At 30.6% G+C, this 23,161-nt stretch overlaps 2 protein-coding genes and 1 long non-coding RNA gene across 4 annotated transcripts; 2 read left to right on the forward strand and 1 right to left on the reverse strand.

The window, feature by feature from the left end:
• Positions 1 to 707, forward strand: LOC117126011. Its single transcript, XR_004448537.1, has 2 exons — positions 1 to 65; positions 128 to 707. It is a non-coding gene; the product is annotated as an uncharacterized LOC117126011 (long non-coding RNA).
• Positions 708 to 12,891: 12,184 nt separating this feature from the next.
• LOC103873144 (RPM1-interacting protein 4) lies at positions 12,892 to 20,734 on the forward strand. Of its 2 annotated transcripts, XM_009151570.3 has the most exons (3): positions 12,905 to 19,818; positions 19,900 to 20,127; positions 20,218 to 20,734. In XM_009151570.3, the coding sequence occupies exons 1-3, from the start codon at positions 19,810 to 19,812 to the stop codon at positions 20,239 to 20,241; spliced, it is 261 nt and encodes an 86-aa protein (XP_009149818.1). In that variant the 5' UTR covers positions 12,905 to 19,809; the 3' UTR covers positions 20,242 to 20,734. The 2 variants fall into 2 exon arrangements, with proteins under 2 accessions (XP_033128469.1, XP_009149818.1); XM_033272578.1 differs by having other exon boundaries at positions 12,892 to 19,818; positions 19,900 to 20,734.
• LOC103873143 (zinc finger CCCH domain-containing protein 43) lies at positions 20,566 to 23,161 on the reverse strand. The gene is made up of 6 exons (XM_009151569.3): positions 22,605 to 23,161; positions 22,020 to 22,088; positions 21,812 to 21,934; positions 21,443 to 21,730; positions 21,082 to 21,357; positions 20,566 to 20,967 (listed from the first exon to the last, which is right to left on the reverse strand). Exons 1-6 carry the CDS (start codon positions 22,950 to 22,952, stop codon positions 20,800 to 20,802), a joined length of 1,272 nt encoding a protein of 423 aa, XP_009149817.2. The 5' UTR covers positions 22,953 to 23,161; the 3' UTR covers positions 20,566 to 20,799.

Consider the following 23,161-nt stretch of genomic DNA (forward strand, 5'->3'; position numbering starts at 1 on the left):
TCACATATCTACCAGAAAAAACCAAATCGTAATCATCACAAATATCATTCCACGGTTACATGAAGGTAATAAACTAAACATAATATTTACGTCAAAATAAATGCTTACAAATATTTCACTTTTACAGGGAAACTATCACTCACAACCACACCTGGATCGCGCTTTTACTTCGACACCGACATTGATATCATACAACGCTTCCAAAAGAGGAATAAACTGCTATACTAAGCTTGAAGCCATAACTCCACATGGGATGAACAACAAGACATCAAACGACACCGGTCAACTGTTTTAAAATTTAAATTACTGCTTTCTACGTCAATTAAAAATGTCCACTCATATACTCTTTTATCCTAAAAAAATTGTTTGCTCAACCTAATATATTATTCAAATTTACTATATGGTTCATTCTACAATACACAAAAAATAACTTCCAATTTCTAGAACTTAAAAATACCAAAAATTAAAAGTTTACTTCAATTGAACATGTTATCCGCGCGTAGCGCGGACCCGGCTCTAGTTCAATTTAATCAATGCTAAAAGAAAGCAATATGATTAAAAGAAGAAGATTAAAAAATTAAGAAGCCTCATTTGAGATGAATTGTTATTTAATTATATTTTAACCGCTTTTCAAATTAGGATTCTTTATTACTATAAAACTATGGTAATAATTATTAGCAAAATCATAACTTATATAAAAATAGATTTTCATGTGACGTTATAAAAGATGTACATATTTACATGTTTCTACTTTTGATCGGTTTTGTTCGGTTTATTCGGTTTAATTGGTTATAAACCAAACCATATCCAAATCCTACAGTTTTTATAAAATCATATCTAGGGCTGGGCATAAAATCCGAAACCCGAAATCCGAACCGAATCCGAACCGAAACACCCGATCCGTACCCGATCCGAAATGTAAAAAATACCTCAATAGATCTTATAGGATGTTACAAAACATATTCAAACCCGAAGTGTTATTAACCGAACCCGAACGGGTAACCCAAAAACCCAAAAAAATATCCGAAGAAACCGATTCGAATGTCCAAATTAATATATAATATAAATATTTGAAACATAAATATGTACTTCAAATATTCAATTTCATATTTATTTGGATATGATATAAAATTTAAATAAACACCTTAAATACTTCATTATATACAAAGAAGGATATATTTCTTATGTTTTACTTTTAAATTTTAGATTTTACTTTGGATATACCCGAATTATCCAATATAACCCAAATCCGAATGATATATGGTTACTTCGGACATATCCGAACCGATCCGAAACCGAAGTGTTATATTCGAATCCAATCCGTACTTGTAAATTTACTAGAATGGGACCTAAGTGGTGTTACAAAATGGAACCAAAATCCGAAAAACCCGATCCGAACCCGAACGCCCAGGTTTAATCATATCCATTCGGTTTATATGGTATATACCAAAACCACACCATATTGTCAATTTTGGTTCGGTTCGGTTTGGTACGGTTCGGTTTTACCATATTGGACAGGCCTAACGCTGATGCAAACCGAACCATGAAAAATTAGGAATACTATAATGCAAAAAGTGTCAAGTATCATTTGTCTAGATTTGAACTTAGAGCATCTCTAATGATACACTATTTTTCCATCTATAATTTACACTAAAATAGAGTAACTCTATTAGACCATCTCTAATGATTCATCATATTTTTCATTCTAAAATAGAATAACTCTGTAATAGAGTTGTGATATACTTCAATGGTACTATATTTAAAGTGGAAAATAGAACGATGAACAAAAAAAAACAACTTAATCTATATATAGAGTAAACCTATTTTTTATTCTACTATAGAGTAAAAATAGAGTACCATTGAAGCATTTTTACTCTAAACTCTATTTTAGAATGAAAAAATAAAGTGGAGTTGAAAATGCTCTTATAGAATAATTTTTGCTCCAATGGTATTACGTTATAGAGTTACTCTATTATAGAGTAAAATATAAAGGAACGTCACATATTTACTATTAAAATAGACTAAAATGTGACTTTCATTTATATTGCAGTTTATAATAGAGTATTACCATTGTAGCAAAATTACTTGATAATAGAGTTACAATATTTTAGTTTAAGTTATAGAAGAAAAAATAGTGTGCCATTGGAGATGGTCTTAGCATTCCGCTAACGCAATTTAGTAGTCAATAGAAAGGAAACATTATAGCAACTGTAGGCCGGCCTTGACAAAATCTAAAATAATTTGGGTTGGAAGCACAAACTTGTACAAAAATAATTGGTTCAATAAGTTGCTTAGACATTTGGATCTAGCACATTTAGAAAGACATTCACAAGATTTAACCAACTGAGTTAAAAAAAAATAGGCCAAAAAGTTGTATATTTTATGTAGGGCCATATTTTAGATTTAAAAGAAGCTAAATTGAGAGCTTATAAGGGATGCCACATGGGCAAAATAATCCCCACCAATCATACTACCATGTCACTGGTGGATTGGGCTTCCAATTAAAATTGCAATAAAAGATTTGGACTTGGTTTTGATTACAAAATTGGCTACAGTGAGTGGGGTTCAAATTAAAGTTGCTTTGGTTACAAAATTGGCTACAACAAGTGAGCTTCGAATTAAAAGAATGAGGTTCGAATTAAAATTGCTTTAGTTTGGTTTGGTTACAGCGAGTGGGCTTCGAATTAAAAGAACAATCTCGCAGCCCAGTCCATTAATTATGTGTACCTGTTAATTATTCACTAAGAACACGTAAACAAATTGCAATGCATGCAAACAATAAGGAATACGTCCTTTACGAGTTGCCTTATAATAAAACAAATGCATGCATGAATTGATTTTTGTTGAGCTGTTAATTATTAGATAGACTTCTAGCTATACACTTCTAAATCAAAAACGATTTCACCAAGTTTAACTGGCCCCATAGTAATATTCTTCTAGCAAAAAATCTTCTTGCATTCACTAAGAAGTAAATAACATATATTCTGCCATTAATACAAAAAACAAAAGATATGGAAACAAAACCATAATGTTAATCAAAATATATATTCAAGCTTTGACTCTACGCTCACCATAACATTTATCCGTCGTCTCTCCCTCTGCAGAAAATCAGTCTAAGTTATTCAACCTAATCAGTGTAAGCTATTCAAACGATTAGTCTATAGCATTGGTATTCCGTTTAAGTTATCAACATCTGCACGTAGATACAAAATCCCACGAGAAAACCTCCTAACGTCATTTGGTAAGAAATCGTCTACGATCAACCAGCTCTACCCCTTCGTCGCAAAAGCCAATTAGGTAACCTTTTTTTTTGGTGGTCGATCTGAACAATCATTTTAATATTCTTCATTTTGTTTAAAGAAGTGCTGATCTCAACACTATGGACAAATCAACATCCAGAGATCCTCCCCTTCTAGGAGGTATTTTATATTTACAAGTTCCTTTTTGAATCAAAAAATTATTAGTATTGATATATTAATTTAATACTTAAATCTAAGGTAGATTTTCTTTCAGATAGTAGTGATTTTTTGTATTTAAAAATACAAATTATGAACCGTATTAATTTTACAACAACATATTTATATTATACATTTTTAAAATAAAACATCATTAATATTTATTATTCAACCAATAATAAAATATAATGTATACTAAATAACTGATTTGACATAATGTTGACATTACTTCGTAGAGTTCCTTTTTATTATATTTAAATCCAACAAAATAATTAAAAATTAACACTTCCAAATACTCATGCTACGTCCTTTTGATGGGCAATAAAAAACAAACAAACAAACTATCTTCACTTCAAAATAAAAATTAAATTAAATTTTGGTCACTCCAAATACATATTCTTTAATTATATTAAATTAAATGAAAGAAATCCAATTTTTTTTAAAAACAAACAAATTATAACTATGTTCACTTCAAAAAATTAAAAAAAAAGGTCAATAAAAAATAAATCACACTGTTATCTGTGCAAATCATGCAGCCGAAGATCACAATAACAAGAACAACAACCTCGGACCACAACCAATAATCGCTAGGACCATTAGGATGTGGCTCATCACAAATCACAAAAACAAAAATGCTTTCTTATGAACAACTTTCATTTGTCTTGACATCCAGGTTTGTCTAAAAAATACTATGTTTTTATTCTTTCCAACTACATATGAAATGATTGCTTTAAACCACTCAACAGGAACAGAAAATGGAAGGGAGGGTGCCTATGTCTACGTCGGACAAAATGTACCAACGGTTCGAAAAAGGGAAAATTTATCACATTAGATATTTTAATCTCCTTCCCAATAACCAACGGTACAGTCTTACAGTTCAACCCTACATAATCAATATCAATGAGACAACAATTATTACACAGATTGAAGAAAACATTCCACCAATACCTTCATACATATTTCGGCCCCAACGCTACCCCCAATTGATCAGCTTAGCAAGTGCAACCAATTTCTTCCCAGGTAAAAAAAAAACCATTGTCGGGGTCTCGCAAACAAATAAATTCTCTTTTTCCTCACTATAAAAAAATATTATCAGAGATGTTGTTGGTCGAATATGCCTCATCCAAGGAAGTGATTTATATAACAAGAACACATATTCCAAGATCTTTGTTGGATTGCATTTACACAGGTACTAACACTTTATTAAATAATATTTATTTTAACTAATAAATATATAATACAATTATTTTTAGTAGATCCAAAATGGTACGTCTAACTATCTGGGACAATGAGACGGCAAATTTCAGGGAGCTAAATCACATATCTACCAGAAAAAACCAAATCGTAATCATCACAAATATCATTCCACGGTTACATGAAGGTAATAAACTAAACATAATATTTACGTCAAAATAAATGCTTACAAATATTTCACTTTTACAGGGAAACTATCACTCACAACCACACCTGGATCGCGCTTTTACTTCGACACCGACATTGATATCATACAACGCTTCCAAAAGAGGAATAAACTGCTATACTAAGCTTGAAGCCATAACTCCACATGGGATGAACAACAAGACATCAAACGACACCGGTCAACTGTTTTAAAATTTAAATTACTGCTTTCTACGTCAATTAAAAATGTCCACTCATATACTCTTTTATCCTAAAAAAATTGTTTGCTCAACCTAATATATTATTCAAATTTACTATATGGTTCATTCTACAATACACAAAAAATAACTTCCAATTTCTAGAACTTAAAAATACCAAAAATTAAAAGTTTACTTCAATTGAACATGTTATCCGCGCGTAGCGCGGACCCGGCTCTAGTTCAATTTAATCAATGCTAAAAGAAAGCAATATGATTAAAAGAAGAAGATTAAAAAATTAAGAAGCCTCATTTGAGATGAATTCTTATTTAATTATATTTTAACCGCTTTTCAAATTAGGATTCTTTATTACTATAAAAATATGGTAATAATTATTAGCAAAATCATAACTTATATAAAAATAGATTTTCATGTGACGTTATAAAAGATGTACATATTTACATGTTTCTACTTTTGATCGGTTTTGTTCGGTTTATTCGGTTTAATTGGTTATAAACCAAACCATATCCAAATCCTACAGTTTTTATAAAATCATATCTAGGGCTGGGCATAAAATCCGAAACCCAAAATCCGAACCGAATCCGAACCGAAACACCCGATCCGTACCCGATCCGAAATGTAAAAAATACCTCAATAGATCTTATAGGATGTTACAAAACATATTCAAACCCGAAGTGTTATTAACCGAACCCGAACGGGTAACCCAAAAACCCAAAAAAATATCCGAAGAAACCGATTCGAATGTCCAAATTAATATATAATATAAATATTTGAAACATAAATATGTACTTCAAATATTCAATTTCATATTTATTTGGATATGATATAAAATTTAAATAAACACCTTAAATACTTCATTATATACAAAGAAGGATATATTTCTTATGTTTTACTTTTAAATTTTAGATTTTACTTTGGATATACCCGAATTATCCAATATAACCCAAATCCGAATGATATATGGTTACTTCGGACATATCCGAACCGATCCGAAACCGAAGTGTTATATTCGAATCCAATCCGTACTTGTAAATTTACTAGAATGGGACCTAAGTGGTGTTACAAAATGGAACCAAAATCCGAAAAACCCGATCCGAACCCGAACGCCCAGGTTTAATCATATCCATTCGGTTTATATGGTATATACCAAAACCACACCATATTGTCAATTTTGGTTCGGTTCGGTTTGGTACGGTTCGGTTTTACCATATTGGACAGGCCTAACGCTGATGCAAACCGAACCATGAAAAATTAGGAATACTATAATGCAAAAAGTGTCAAGTATCATTTGTCTAGATTTGAACTTAGAGCATCTCTAATGATACACTATTTTTCCATCTATAATTTACACTAAAATAGAGTAACTCTATTAGACCATCTCTAATGATTCATCATATTTTTCATTCTAAAATAGAATAACTCTGTAATAGAGTTGTGATATACTTCAATGGTACTATATTTAAAGTGGAAAATAGAACGATGAACAAAAAAAAACAACTTAATCTATATATAGAGTAAACCTATTTTTATTCTACTATAGAGTAAAAATAGAGTACCATTGAAGCATTTTTACTCTAAACTCTATTTTAGAATGAAAAAATAAAGTGGAGTTGAAAATGCTCTTATAGAATAATTTTTGCTCCAATGGTATTACGTTATAGAGTTACTCTATTATAGAGTAAAATATAAAGGAACGTCACATATTTACTATTAAAATAGACTAAAATGTGACTTTCATTTATATTGCAGTTTATAATAGAGTATTACCATTGTAGCAAAATTACTTGATAATAGAGTTACAATATTTTAGTTTAAGTTATAGAAGAAAAAATAGTGTGCCATTGGAGATGGTCTTAGCATTCCGCTAACGCAATTTAGTAGTCAATAGAAAGGAAACATTATAGCAACTGTAGGCCGGCCTTGACAAAATCTAAAATAATTTGGGTTGGAAGCACAAACTTGTACAAAAATAATTGGTTCAATAAGTTGCTTAGACATTTGGATCTAGCACATTTAGAAAGACATTCACAAGATTTAACCAACTGAGTTAAAAAAAAATAGGCCAAAAAGTTGTATATTTTATGTAGGGCCGAAAGCTTATGCTTCTATTGCTTCGGCCCAGGATCGCTACTGTGTAACATTTTATATTTGTCGCATTCTATAGCACTAAAATGAGAAAAAGTTCATTTAATTTGATGCCTAACATATCATGATATGATATGTTCAATCTATATATCTATATTTTCAAAAAGTCCAAATATCATATATCTTATTTAAGTTTTTGGCGAAATCATAAACTAATCGCCACATAAACTAACCATTATCTATTTTTATTAACATTTATATTTTATCAGCTAATTTTGATAACAAAAGTGTCTATATACAATTATATTTTAAAATAAAAATTGTCATTATATAATTGTGTTTTTTTAAATATAATCATTATAAATTCTTATTACTTACTAAAATTAACCAAAATTAATTTAAAATAATAAATTGTATTGTATGTAAGAGACATTTTTGCTACTTCATTCGTTTCTGAATAAGTGTCACTTTGACATTTTTCACACATATTAAGAAAGTAGTGGAAATATATTTAAGTTGTTATTAATTATACCTCTTTCACCAATAGTATTTGAGATAAATAAAATTATTTATAAAATCAATGCATTTTTCAATTAATTTTCAGCTGAAAGTAAATATAATTTGCATTATAATTGTAAAGTGACACTTTTTTGTAACAAGAAAAATAAAATAAAATGACACTTATTATGAAACAGATGAAGTATAATTTTTCCTTCCTATTGACTTTTCTCGTGTTAATATCCATTAATGGTTGGAGGAATTTTATGTTTACCACTTTTATAGTACTATTATTTATCTTTATCACTACTAAAGGGACAATTTCAAAATAAATTCTTCAACTTTAAACCCTAAATCTAGATTGGTTAACCCTATGAGAATAAATGTATTTTACCATTTATTAAAAATGAGAGTAAAAGTGATTAGTGTAAAGATGAAAAATGGTACTATGAATGTGGTATTTAGGTATTTGTGGTAATTTTCCTTAATGGTTTTGTAATGATTAGGTGCTAATGTTTGTGGTGTGTTACTCTTGGTTAATTTTGATTATGTTTTTTGCATTGAAAATTTTAGATTGACATACAATAAATTCTAAATTTTTAAAATAAAATTATTTGCATGATCACCTAAAAGTTTTCTTTAAAAATAACCAAAATTAATACTAGAGAATTTGATATATTGTAATTACAAATATATCTTTTATATCAGATAAAATTTAATTATTTTAATTAATATTTGGCTAATTTTACTAAATAATTAGAATTTATAAACCAATATATTTTTATAAAAATCTTTTTTAATAAATAAAATTATTGTAAAGGTGGCATTATCATCATCAAAATTAACTGATATAAAATTCACATCAACAAAATTAGATGATCTGAGAGCTCATGTGGTGACTGTGTATAAATTGCTAGAAAAAAATAAGACGTATGATATTTAAAAATTTTCAGTTTAACTATATAGGGGAAATTACATGTTTACCACTTTCATAGTACCACTTTTCATTTTTACCACCACTAAAGAGACATTTTCAAAAATAAATTCTTCATTAAGTAGCAAAAGACTCTTATGCCCTTGTTATTTATATATATAATAAATTATTATTTAAATAAAAAATAAAAAAATTAAAATAAAAAATAAAAAAAAAAATAAAAAAAGTAAAAAAAATAAAAAAAATAATTTTTTTATGTTTTCGAATTATAATTTTTCAAATTCGAACTTTTTTATAAATTTTTTTTGAAATTTTTTTTTTGAATTTTTTTTATTTTTTTTTTTAAATTTCTTTTTGAAAAGCGAAAACTATGTTTGAAACTATTTTTTTAAAAAAATTATATATTTTTTAAGTATTTATTTATATATTTATTAGAATCCTTAATTTTACATTTCAAAAAGCCTACCCCACTCCTCAACTCTAAATCCTAAATCTAGATTAATTAACCTTAAGGGTATAATTATAGGAAATTGCCACAAATACCACATTCATAGTACCAGTTTTCATGTTTACACTAATCACTTTTACCTTCACTTTTAATGAAGGATAAAATACAATTATACCCTTAGGGTTAACTAATCTAGACTTAGGGTTTAGAGTTGAGGGGTGGGGTAGGGTTTTGGAATGTGAAATTTATGATTCTAATAAATATATAAATACTTAAAAAATATATAAAAATAGTTTCAAACATAATTTTCGTTTTTCAAAAATAAATTTTAATTTTTTTTATAAAAAGATTCGAATTTGAAAAAGTATAATTCGAAAACATAAAAAAAATTATATTTTTTGTTTATTTTTTTATTTTTTTATTTTTTTATTATTTTTTATTTTTTATTATTATTTTTATTATTTTTTTTTTTAAATAATGATTTATTATATATAAATAACAAGGGCATAAGAGTCTTTTGCCACTTAATAAAGAATGTATTTTTGAAAATGTCTCATTAGTGGTGGTAGAAATGAGAAGTGATACTATGAAAGTGGTAAACATGTAATTTCCCCTATAATTATCTTTTACTTTTCATTAAAAGTGGGGGAAATTACATGTTTATCACTTTCATGGTACCACTTTTCATTTTTACCACTACTAATGAGACATTTTCAAAAATACATTTTTCATTAAGTGGCAAAAGACTCTTATGCCCTTGTTATTTATATATATAATAAATTATTATTTAAATAAAAAATAAAAATAAATAAAAATAAATAAAAATAAATAAAAAATAAAAAAAATGTAAATTTCTTTTTTATGTTTTCGAATTATACTTTTTCAAATTCGAACTTTTTTATAAATTTTTTATTTTCGAATTTTTTTTTTCAAATTTCTTTTTGAAAAACAAAAATTATGTTTGAAACTATTTTTTTAAAAAATTATATATTTTTAATTATATATTAATTAGAATCATAAATTTCACATTCCAAAAACCTTACCCCACCCCTCAACTCTAAACCCTAAGTCTAGATTAGTTAACCCTAAGGGTATAATTGTATTTTATCCTTCATTAAAAGTGAGGGTAAAAGTGGTTAGTGTAAACATGAAAAGTGGTACTATAAATGTGGTATTTGTGATAATTTCCCTTAAAAGTGAGGGTAAAAGTGGTTAGTGTAAACATGAAAAATGGTACTGTAAATGTGCTATATATGGCAATTTCCCAAATATATATACATAATGATAGAAGTGATTTACTGAATATATTACAATATGTTGTATATAAAATGTCTCTTTTCCCGTATAAACTTACATGGACAAACATATCAGATAATATATGAATGGATATCTTTTATATATTAGTTGAAAAACATTACAACATTATTTTGTAGCCACGTGTCACTATGAGAATAAAATTCAGAATTCTTACAGAAATATATCGATTCATCTTAACTTATATATTATAATTTTTATTAAATTAACTATTAAATTGATAAATAGTGTACAAAAGAATATTCTCGCACTTTCCTTAAATAAAAGCTACGAAATTGCCTAATATGGTTAACATATATATGACAATTAATGATTATGAATAATAAATATTTGATAATAATTTTTGTATTTTAGCTCTTTTTTGTTTAATTTTATATTATTAAAAGATATTAAAAAAACCACATTTACCATATAATAAACAAAATTATTTTTTTTCTTATATGTTATATTTTGAATTTTTAAAACGACTATAAATTATTAAAAACGTTAAATGTCTCACACTAAACTTTTCTGATCAATGGTTTAACTTTTTTTTTTGTAATAACAAGATACAAATATTCATAAATCATATGAATATAAAGTCTCATTTACTAGACATTCATATTATATATTAATATAGTTTAAAATTAAAGTATATAACATAGAAAAATAATTAAATATGATAATTTTAAAATTTGTATTGGAAATGTATTGAAACCTTAATATTTTAATTTTGAAAATTGCATTAAAAAAATCGCACATTAGAAATTTTGTGTTTATCACATGAGTATGAATTCTCAATAATAAATATATATATTAAAATACACTATATATCTATGTCTATGTCATTGAAATTTAGTTATTTACCATATAAAATAAATAAAATTATTTTTTTAATTTATTTACTAAAAAAATATCTTAAATAAACAAGATGTATTGTTTTGATTTATGTGTCTTCTCTAACATAATTATATACATAATACGTAAATGAATACAAATAAAAAATAAAAAATAAAAAAATTTATATGTAAAATTTATTCTACGCAATTGCGCGGGTTTATATATTATAAACAAAGTAGGTGAGTCACTGAGTGGTTAATGTAGTCGGTTGTGGAAAGAATTTTAGTTATCATAAATATATCAGTCAGCCAGCCAGGGGTGGAGCCAGAATGTTTTCGTACCGGGATCGGTCATACATATATATATATATATATATATAATTATTTATAAATGCCTAAAATAATATTACAAAAAGTATTTTTCTATAGCTTAATTTTTTTTGTTATATTTAAATTTTTAAATCTTTAAATATTTTTAACCAAAAAAATGAGAGAATCATTTAAAAACTAGTCACCGACATAATTTTGTAATACTATTTTCATAATTTTATTTCTACAAAATTCTCACAGTTATTTAATAAAATTTTAAATTAAAACTCTCCAAAATCTATAAAAAAATAGATAATTTACAAATTCTAAATTCTAAATAAATACATTAGTAGCTTTCATGTTTTATCAAATTCTAAATAAAATCCAAAGCAAAATATAGAAAATTAAATTAGTGTAAAAGAAGATAACTTGAACATACATGATGTTGTATATTTTCTACTTCACAAAAAGCAGAGATGAAACAGTAGGCTAACTTTGATAAAAAAAAAATAGTAGGCTAAGGAAGAGTTTTTGCCTATTTCAAAATCTGATTTTTATGTTTTGCTAAAAATAACTAATAACTATATAACATTTAAAAATTGTAATTATTACTTGCCCAATTAAATTAAGCTTTTCTTTCCATTGTTTTGATTATTGTGGGGTCAAACTATAAAATTTGGTGGGGTCATTATATTTTTTCTTGAAAAAAAAATTTGTATTTTATAAATAAGGTGGGGTCAGCTGACCCCCTCCAACCTCTATGACTAGGCGTGGGCATTCGGGGTCCCAATCGGGTTTCGGTTTTATCCATTCGGGTTTCGGTTTTTCGGGTTTAACAAAATTAACCCCATTCAGGTTATATAAAAGTTCGGTTCGGGACCCGTTCGGTTTATATCGGGTTCGGGTCGGGGTTAGTAAATCTTCAAAGAACCGGTATAACCCATTGTACTTTCGGGTTCGGATCTCAATCGGTTCTCCGGTTTAAAAATACATGATTTGTACCTATTTTGTAACTAAAACATAAATAAAATCGGTTCTTTGGATTTAAAATACATGATTTGTACATATTTTAATAGCCAAAACATAAGTAAAATCGATTCAAAAAAAAAAAACATCAAACGTGATCATTCAAAATCAAGCGAAAGATAAATATAGTTAATGATAGAAAGAAAACCAGATAAATGAAATCATAAAACAAAAACTAAGTTCTCATGAAATGAAATGAGAAACACTATTCAATGAAAACAAAACCAAAATAAAAAAACTTTAGGCTTCAACCGCTACATTCCACCATCAACCTTCATATAATAGATAATTATTTTAGAAGTTCAATAATATCTTACAGTATTTTAGATACATATTAAGAATTAAGATTACATTTTGTAGAAGTTTTTTTGTTATTATAAATATTTCGGGTTCTATCGGATATCCATTTAGGTCCGGGTTCGGTTCGGATAATACCTATAACCCAATATACCAAAAAACAGGATCCATTCGGTATTTATGTCGGGTTCGGATCGGTTCGGATTCATTTTTATCGGATCGGGTTCGGTTCGGATTTTCGGGTTCGGTTTATTTGCCCAGCCCTATCTATGACTCTGCCCCTGCAGCCAGCCCTCTCATGAAAAATAACCCCAACAGTGTTGCAGCAACAAAATTCAGTGTTTTAATTTCCGTAGAAAGCGTAATGTCTATTACTATTACACTAGTACTACACGTCGCTATTTGGGGTACACTATCAAATAACGCAGCTTTACTATTCCATTTTAACATATTAAAACTTTACTTTCCTTCTGTATAGTGACCATTATTCATAGAAAATAGTTGAAATGTGCATATGAAGACGGTAGGTGTCTCTTAATTTCACTAAAATACATAGGTTACCTAAAATACTGACCATCTAAATATTTTATGATTGTTGCAGATGGGTTTTACCTAACTTTAAACCTAGTTTGATAGTCTAAGGGTTTCATAAGAAGACAATAAGCCCACAAAAAAACCCCATTTCACATTTAAAAAGATTACTGTCGATATCTAACGCGGTTAACCTAAAATGTAAAGATGATTTAAGACATTAAAGACAGTTTTCAAAACACTGGATACTTGTGGGAGAGCACACCATCATTAGGATTTTCTTCTTAACGTTTATAAAAAGACGAAAAAAGAAAAGGAGAGGAAGAGCCAATTCATCTCATATCATGACTTATACTCAAATTACTTTAGTATTCTCTTACTATCTGCTACTCCTTATTCATCACAATTGTATAAGCTTATAAGTTTAATAACATACACTTTTCATACCTAACTTACCGTTAAACAGTCTTATTATAAATTACTTCCCCGATACATTAGTATAAATCTTAACCCTATTTTTTTAGTTAAATTTAAGATTTGTCATTTGTCAATAGGAGGAGGGGAAATTCAACACACCCCTCTGAAGATTCTGACGTAAATTAAACCAACATCACAGTGAGATAAATTTAACGGGTTCTAGGTTTAGAGATATATATATATATAGGTTTGTATGTAAATGTTTAAATATTAAAATTTTTAAAGTTTATAAGTAAATATTTAAAGATTTGTATATATAATTTGGTTTTATAATTTAAGAATTTTTTTTGTGATTTAGTGTTTATATGTTTATGGTTTAGAGCTTGATAATTTAGTTTAAAAGTAATTTTTAAAGGTTAAAGGTTATGTTTACGATTTAGGGGTTTGGAGTTTGTGGACAGAGGGTTTAGAGTTTAGATATAAAGGTTTGTGCTTAAGATTTCAAAACTTTGTATTTAAAAGTTATAACTTGTCAAAAGGTTTAGATCTTAGTTTATGTTATATTATAGTATTTAGTTTTTTTATTTAATGTTTATGGTTCAAATTTTATATGTATTTTTAAATTATTAATTTTATTGAAAGATAAATATATTAATAGTTGTAAAATGATTATACGTGTATAGTTAATAGTTATATTTTGTTTTAGTGGTTTATAATTTCATTATTATTATTAAAATTTTAAAGTTGATGATTTGATGTTTATGATATAGTGTATTAGGAAAGTAATTTAGGGTTTAAATTTAAGATTTAAATCAAGTTTAAAGAAAATGAGATCTAAAGTTTAAGTTAAGATTTGGATTTAATTTTTGAAAATATTATATTTGAAAAATTGAATTTAATGTTTGGACTATATGATTTAAGTTTTAAGTTCAGGGTATAGAAAAAATTAATATACCACATAAGTTATGTGGTAAAATCATGGCTATCAAGACAACCACAGAAGTAATGTGGCAAAGAAGTGCTAAAATAGTAGCCACATAAATAAACGTGGCAAAGTTGTGGCTACATGTATAGTCACTGTTATTTCCAGACTAAACCTTGGTTAATATAAGAATATTTTATTTGTTGACTAGATAGTGAGTTACATGTCAACTATATATTTTTCAGAGCTATTTTTAAATTATGGTTAAAATGTAGCTGACCGTAATTTTTTTTTAGTTACGATTTTATTATATCATAAGATTTATGTGGTGTTTATTTAATAGTTATAGTGTTTTTTTTTTTGCAACATAGGCTATACTAAACTAAGAATATCCTGAGTCCGAGAACCAACTCGGTAGAATCGAATCAGTATAAACCATAGAAGAAGATGAATCTGAGCATTTTATGCAAGTTTGTCAAGCCATTGTGTTCTTTTGTTTTAGGATATATTAAATGCCGAAGTGAGTGAAGAATTCCTTACAATGATGAAATTCTTCGAAATGCGTAGTGAAAGTCGGCCATTCTTTCGGTGCAGACACTATCTTCACCAGTTGAGAACTGTCAGCTGGAAACACCACCTCCTTGTATGATAGTGTCTTCATACATTCCATTATAGAGTCTTCGTACATTCCACTGCCAGATTAGAGCTTCCATTCATCATGTAAGGGTGACAAGCTTCGTCGGATATTCATGGCTCTCATCATTTTTTCAGATGAACCCTCTTTTTTACAAAACCATCTTTGTCCTGAAAATTTATCATGTTCTTTCCAAGCGCCATCGAAAAAAACACCATTTATCCTCCCACAATAATTGGGGATAACTGTATCACATCTCTGTAAGAAACAATTGTCTGATTTTTGCGCATCTGTCTATAAATCTCCTTCAATGTTCGCTATCTGTAATATCTCCTGTGGATATTCATTTTTACCTTTAAAAACTTTGTCATTCCTATTTTTCATATATACCACATTATCCGAAAGAAATTCCCAAAATTCGCCTCCTTAGACAATTTTCAAAACAAATAAGCAATATTTGTTAAAAACCAAAACTCTCGGATAAAACTCTGTGTTTGATGGGATTTTTTAGAGTGCCCACGTTCATACCGCTGGTGGGCATTCAAACCGAGCATGATTTATGGTTTCCTCTTTCGCTCCAAAAACAATACATTATGAATCATATTTAATGCCAAGAGTCTGTAAGTTTTTTGTGACTTGTAAACACCCAGATATTGCTTGCCAAAGAAAGTATCTTATTTTGGAGGACATTGTAAAGTCCATGTAAATGCCAGTAGGAATTTCGTGACAGGACCAAAAGAATTTTGATATGCTAATCGCATGTCCGGTTGTGATTTTTCCATTTTATACCCGATTTGACTGTATACCTTCCTGTAACCGTGGGATTCCATCCATACATATCTGGTTTAGATGACCGACTAACCGGAATACACGGAATAATCGTTACATCATCAGGATGTATGTATACCTTAAGTAGATCCTCATTCCATGGAAAATTCACTGGATTGATTAAATTTTCTGTTCTTATTAGAGGGTCGGAAATTGAATTTGATGTTTTGGTAATGCTGACATCGAGCGAGGAGTAGGGATCCAAAGATCATTTCATACATAAATAAGTTTTCATGTTCCCGATATTTTGATTAGTCCTTTGTTAACCAGTGATTGAGCTGAAGTAATGCTTTTACATCTTTAAAATGGAGAATAAGATTTTAGTGGATCAAGAGGATCTGATCTCCGATAATATTTTCCTTTTAAAAATTTTGGCGAATAGTGGTTCTAGTTAATCAATTAGCCTCTATAACTGCTTTGCTAATAGAGCGGTATTAAAACTTTGTAATCTCAAAAACCTATGCATCCATCCTATTTATCCGTACATATTTTGTCTCAAGTTAACCAACGGATACCTTATTATTACTGCTACAACTCAACCAAAAGTATGTAATTTCACTTGTTAATTTCCTTGTGACTGTTTTTAGCAATCGAAAACAAGACATGACATGTGTTCGCATAGCAGATCTCACTAACTTTAAAAGTACCTCCTTTCTGCCTTTTGCGAGAGGTCGTATAGTCCAACTGTTCATTGAGGTAACCAAATATCTGTGTTTTGGAGCCACCAAGACTCTATAGAATACCCAAATAGTTCTCATTTCTCCAATGGTGTAAATTACAAGTATATGCTGAACTTCTTCCCTTACAGGATCCAGGATTTTGTGTCCAAACTGGTTTAGATGATTTCATAAATTTTATTTGTTGCCCAAGGCCTCTTCGTAATCTTTCAAAAATTTAAAATAACCTCACATTGTTTGTTTATTTTTGTACAAAACAACAAACTATCATCTGCAAATAATAGATGTGATATCGGTGGTCTCCCTGTTGCTATTTTAATCTTGTCAAAAGTGTTTCTTTTTCTTTTTTGCCGAAAGTTAGCAATAAGAACTCCCGTACATAAGATAAAAAGATATGGTGATAAAGGATCTCCCTGCCTCAAACCTCTTTAGGGACAATATGTCATTTTGGTTGTCCATCTATTAAAACTTTATACTACACTGGGGATATACACTGCATCATCCTCAAAACCCATGTTGTTGAGAAACCCACTTTAGCAGTACTTTACCTACAAACGGAAATTATTCCAGATCATACGCTTTACTCATATCCGTTTTATGGCCAAATTTTTTCCCTTGCATGTCTTATTTATTTGTAGCCCATGGAACATCTCTTGCGCGATCAAAATATCATCTGAATTAATTTTCCAGAAACAAAGACATATTGTGTTTCCAAAATAAAATGTGGGAATAAGCATTTTAGCCGCTGACACAAAACTTTGGAAATAATTTTATATCTCATGTTGCATAAACTTATCGATCGTAACTCTGTCATACGACTTGGCCTGGTCGTCTTAAGAACAAGATATATATTTATTGAATTAAGGCGTTCATCCAAAAAACCAGTCCGCAGAAAATCATTAACTATACTCACTACATCCGTTTTAATAATTAATCAAGATTGCTGAAAAAAAAGAGTTGTCATTCCATCAGACCCATGAATTTTTTTGGATGCATCATAAAAAAAGCTACCCTCACTTCCACCTCAATAGCTAAAGTAGTCAGTACAACATTCTGATCATCAGTAATTGTTGTTGGTACCTCTTGTAAGAAATCATCAAAGTCAGTAGGCATCACCGACTTGAATTCGTTATAACAGGTTATTGCGACTTTCTCGACCTCTAAATCCTAAGGGACCCATATATCATCAGTTAAAATAGGTTATTACGATTTTTATTTTGGATCCGTCGCTGTATATGAAGTCAAAGAGTTTCTAAAATAAAAGTCGTAAAAGTATTTAACTGATGGTTTTAGGTAGTCTCTATAAATATTCTTTAGCTTTTTTTTTGTCAAGGGATATGTCCAAAATAACCCAAGAGTGGATAAATGTTTAAATATATATGGGAAGAAGTTCAGCATATGCAGAATTTTATCCATACATATTTTGTCTCAAGAAAACCAACAGATACCTTATTATTACCGTAATACTTTTATGACTTTTATTTTGGAAACTCTTCGACCCCATGTACCGTAACTGATGGACATATCCAAAATAACCCAAGAGTTGGACATATCCCTTGACACAAAAAAAAGTTAAAGAGTATTTATAAAAGTAGGACATATCCCTTGGACCAGAGGATATATATATATCGTAACTCTAAAGAAATACTGGGTGCCTTATTTTCATTTTTTTTCTTCCCAAATTGAATTATATTAGAACAACAAAATACATAGTCTACTGCATAAGCTGAAGTAAGAAGAAAATATCCTCAGAAGCTAATTAAATCCCATAAGAAGAGAAACTAAAACCCATAAGAAGGGACCCTTAAACCCACACACGGGGAACATAAACAACCAGGCAAATTTCAAAACTTAAATCCCCACATTACTGAGAGCTCAAAGGAGAGGACGGAAGAGATAGTAACCATGAACCTTAGAACCATCGGAAGCTTACAAGGAGACAGCCAAACGAAACAAGGATGGGCCTCCAATAAGGACAGACCACCAACACTTGAGAGCTTGACAACTAAACCAAAGAACAGAAACAGGTCCACCCGCCACACACAGCAGGACAGAGTACAACACACCTTAAATCAGACTTTTTCACCGGAAAGAAGCCAGTAGCAACCAAAGTATCCTCGGGACGCTTCACCGTTGCAGAAAAACCTCAAAGACACATACCATTCCGCACCAAACTTATTTTGTAATTGCTTATGTAAAAAAAAAAAAATAATTGCTTATGTAACTTTAAACCAGCTTTCAGAAAACTATTTATGTAACTGTAGTCTATAGTTAAATATCGTGATACTGAATATACATGTATAATCAGTATGGGGCTAGATAAACACAATTCAATAATCCGTTTCATCGTCAACTCGGTCAGTAAAGTTTGGCTTTGAGGACTTAATTTGCTTTTCGATTTGGATTACACTGTTACTATTTGAATATCGCAAGCGCTTTTGTTTTAAGTTGAAAAGTAACTATTTTATACTAATAAAAAGGCATTGCAGACTTGACGAAGCTTTTATTTATTTATTCGAACGCCAACCATTTGTGATCCTAGAAGGCACATAGTAGCAGCCTACCACCATAAGAGAGGTAGATTATAATATACAGGCTTTCGACACGACCTTATCTAGACTACTAGAAACTAATTAAACATAGTAGTAGATTATAACCATACAGATTCGAAAAATTCTTCTAAGGCTGCTGAAAGTTGGTCTCATACCATTGATGCATAGTGGAATTGGTGGAGAAGACGAGAACATTTGCCTATACTCCACGTTTTTAGTCTTTGTTCTCCAATATATTTATATATATATATATATATAATTTGCTAATTAATTTATTTTAGGTATATCTGTTGGGAAAGACGCGGGAAGGAGAAAAGGTGTATGAAACAAAGGAGATTGATGTGTTTCAACGACGACGTGGTCTTCCTTTCTCATCCTTTATATTAAAACTTCACCTCCTCTTCCCATATCATCATCAATATTCTCTCCTCTGTTCTAATTTGGACAAATGGCCACGGTAAGAACAACATCCATCTCCTTGTCTTCATATCTTAAACCTTAAATCGAATTATGATGATGAACAAATATGTTTCTCTAGGGAAACAAAGGAAGACAACTGCCAAAGTTTGGGGAATGGGACGCCACTAATCCAGCCTCAGCACAAGGGTTCACCGTCATCTTCAACCAGGCTCGTGACGACAAGAAGACCAAGAAAACAGCTGTCGCGGGACCTGAGAGTCTGGTTACACCTCCAGTAAACATTGAGCCTCAGCGGAGACACAACCATCATAATAATAAACGTAATCCCCAAATCCAACGAGAAAAGGTACCTTCTTCTTTCCACCCCCAAAACCAAATCTTGACAAAAAAAGAGAGTAGGCTTCTCACAGATATTAGCTTCTTCTCTGTTTTGCAGAAGGGATGGCTATGTTTCCGCTAACTCGGTTGAAGAAGTCGATGATAAGGAAGCAGAACCAGTGAGCTGTTGCAAACTTGTCTTCTTCTTGCTTCACTTTTTTTGGGTACATAAATAAATTATATTTTACATTGTTCTTGGTTCGAATATATAAAGATTGAGATATGTCCTTAGTAGTCATGTAATACAAACTGCATAAACGTCATGTTATATGTCTGAATACTCAAGAGCCTGCGTCTCAAACCCCTTTGCGGCAAAAAAACAAACATCAACTGTCCTCAGGTTCCAAAACTTAAAACTGATCGCAGTTTATGCAGCTATAGTAAAGTTATACGAATAAAGAACCAATGGAAAAAAACAGACAGGCTCCATTTATAACCTCAAGAGGTAGAGGGTGGTGGATAGATTACAAAAGTTCTTTGGTGAAAATCTGTCAAAAGCACCGAGGATAGGCTTGCCGCATAGATATTGTTCAGAGAGTGTAGTTTTTTAACCTAAACGTTTGTTACGAAAATTTTAAAAAAAAAAAACCAACGATAAAGACAAAATGTATCAGTTATGTAAGCTCATGAAGCTTGGTGGTCAATTCCAACCGTCACTTTCATTCCCATTAGCACCGACCTGAGGAGGTTCTGCTACAACATGGGAGCTTCCTGTCGAATCCGGGAGCTGGATGGAATGGTCAAACCTACAAGCTGGACCAAATTTGCAGATGCCGTAGCGACTGTAATGTGTACAGATGACTTGATCCTAGATTTCAGTTAAACCAATAAGTCAAATGCAAATTGGTTACAAAGCCTACAACTATCTAATACAAACACACAAGAACAGAGATACAGAAAGACAAAAAAAAAGGAAACTTACAGGCCTAAGGGGAAGGCCCTTGTCATTGAGAGCGAAAGGAGGCTGTTTCGGCAATCGATTCTTAGGATGATGGTATTTGCAAGTGAACTTGAACTTACAGTCCCCAGTTTTAAGATAATAACTGCAATCAGGCTGGTCGGGACGTTCTGGAAACTCCTCAGCAGGTTTTTGATATTTGTATGGTGTGAAAATACTTGTTTCAGCTGATGAGTTGTTCATAAGGTATGTGGTGGAAGTAGAAAACACACTCCTTTCTGACGGATACATAGTAGTAGCCTAGGCAAATACAAAAGATGTTTAAAAAATATAAACTTCAAACATTAGATTATTATTATTATTATTAAGATCCACAACTTACTACCTGATAGCCATTCCACTCGGGAGTTTGGGATGAAGCTCCACGACTCTGAGACAACATTGATGGAATAAAAGGAGCTGTACCATTGGCATGCCTCGGTGAAGACCATGAGGTTGAACTTGGTTGGAATGGGCTTTTGGGGGAAAATGATCCGATGGATCCACCATTGTTACCATGAAAAGACGGAGAGTCGGTTCCTCCAAGAGTTGTGGGATCAGGATGATTAAATTTGCAGTCAGCTCCGAACTTACAGGAGCCATTGCGCATGTAGAAAAGACATTCTATCTCTCCCTGCCAATTTGGGTTGTTGGTTATATAGCATTTGACAAAAGTTAAATAAACAAAAAGTGAATTAAAAATGGGGGGAATTACAGGTCGGATGGGAAGGCCGAGGAAGTTAAGCTCAGGTGCAGAGGGTGGAACATCAGAGTTTGGTTTAGTGTGGTTGAATCTACAAGTTAATCCATATTTGCAACCTCCTGTCCTGAAGTAATACTGCAAACCGCATACAAGAACTGAGTATCAGTTTATGCCATGAAGATAATAATTACAAAAGAGAGAGAGCATGGTAACAAGGAACCTTGCAATCCATGAGTCTCATTTTATCAGCATCCTCTTCCTTTTCTCTTACTTTACTCTCCCTAGCAATCTTCAAAACAATGAAAAACGAAACATAATTTTTTAAAGAAGAACCCTGAATGTGGTTCCATCATAAGCATATAAAGTTCAGACAGAGCATAAACATTTCTCCTTTGGTCCAGCAACGAAGCACAAATTAATATATACTACTCTATATACACATGTGCCCCTGATTAAAATAAGGATGTTTCTTTATAAGCAAATCTTCTTTTAAGACCATTGAAACACACAATTAAGAACAAATATCTTTGTCAGAAGAATCTCATTCACGTAAATACAAAGCATAGGAGCTTACTAGAAATATCCTAAACCCTGAAACAGGTTCCACCAGAAGCATATACAGCTAAGACAGAACATAAAAGAAAGCTTTCTCCTTTTGGTCCAGCACATAGCACACAGATAGTATAATATAGAACTATCTATACCCATGTGGCTGTAATTAAAATAAACAAACCTCCTTCCATAAGATTAATTAAAAAAAAAAACAATCTTTCACGTAAAGACAAGACAAAGCATATTCACTTACTTGGATGTTAGTGGGATTTGGAAGAGGGTGGTTGAATTTGCAAGTGGATCCGAATTTGCAGCTCCCAGTTCTCATGTAAAACGCGCAATCCTCTGCTCCTGGCCTCACCGGATACAACGCCTCACTCTCATTCTCGCTCACACCATCTTCTTCTTCTTTCGAATCATCGCCGCCGCCAGGGACACTCATCATCTTCTCTTCATCCAGACCCACATTCTTTAACTCCTTACTGAGGACATCCGCCGCGTGATTGAGATCAGAAGGCGATCCATCAGCCAACGAAGGAGATCGAGACACAGGTTCGGTCTCGAGCCCGTCTCTCGCAATTGACCCGCAGATTCCTATCATTGTTGTTTTTTTTTCTCTCCTTACAAACACATTACAAAACCCTAATCTTCAGGGAGGAAGAAGAAGAAGAAGATCAAAGGGTGTTAATGAAAAGACGAAACAGAAGTAAATAAAGTTGTTCGATTTTTATTATATTATATTCTTTTTATGGGCTTCTTTTTATGTTGACTTTCTGTAATCGTCAGGAATGAGATTCCCTAAGAAACCGT

The sequence above is a fragment of the Brassica rapa genome, chromosome A06 (assembly GCF_000309985.2).
Source record: "Brassica rapa cultivar Chiifu-401-42 chromosome A06, CAAS_Brap_v3.01, whole genome shotgun sequence".
Taxonomy (NCBI): domain Eukaryota; kingdom Viridiplantae; phylum Streptophyta; class Magnoliopsida; order Brassicales; family Brassicaceae; genus Brassica; species Brassica rapa.

What these genes read in the sequence shown, in the direction of transcription:
- LOC103873143 (XM_009151569.3), bottom strand. Translation starts at nt 22,952, where the DNA reads ATGATAGGAATCTGCGGGTCAATTGCGAGAGACGGGCTCGAGACCGAA. An exon ending in TGAGACTCATGGATTGCAAG is followed by an intron (nt 21,935 to 22,019) that starts GTTCCTTGTTAC and finishes TGCGGTTTGCAG; the next exon opens with TATTACTTCAGGACAGGAGG. An exon ending in AGGGCCTTCCCCTTAGGCCT is followed by an intron (nt 20,968 to 21,081) that starts GTAAGTTTCCTT and finishes ACTGAAATCTAG; the next exon opens with GATCAAGTCATCTGTACACA.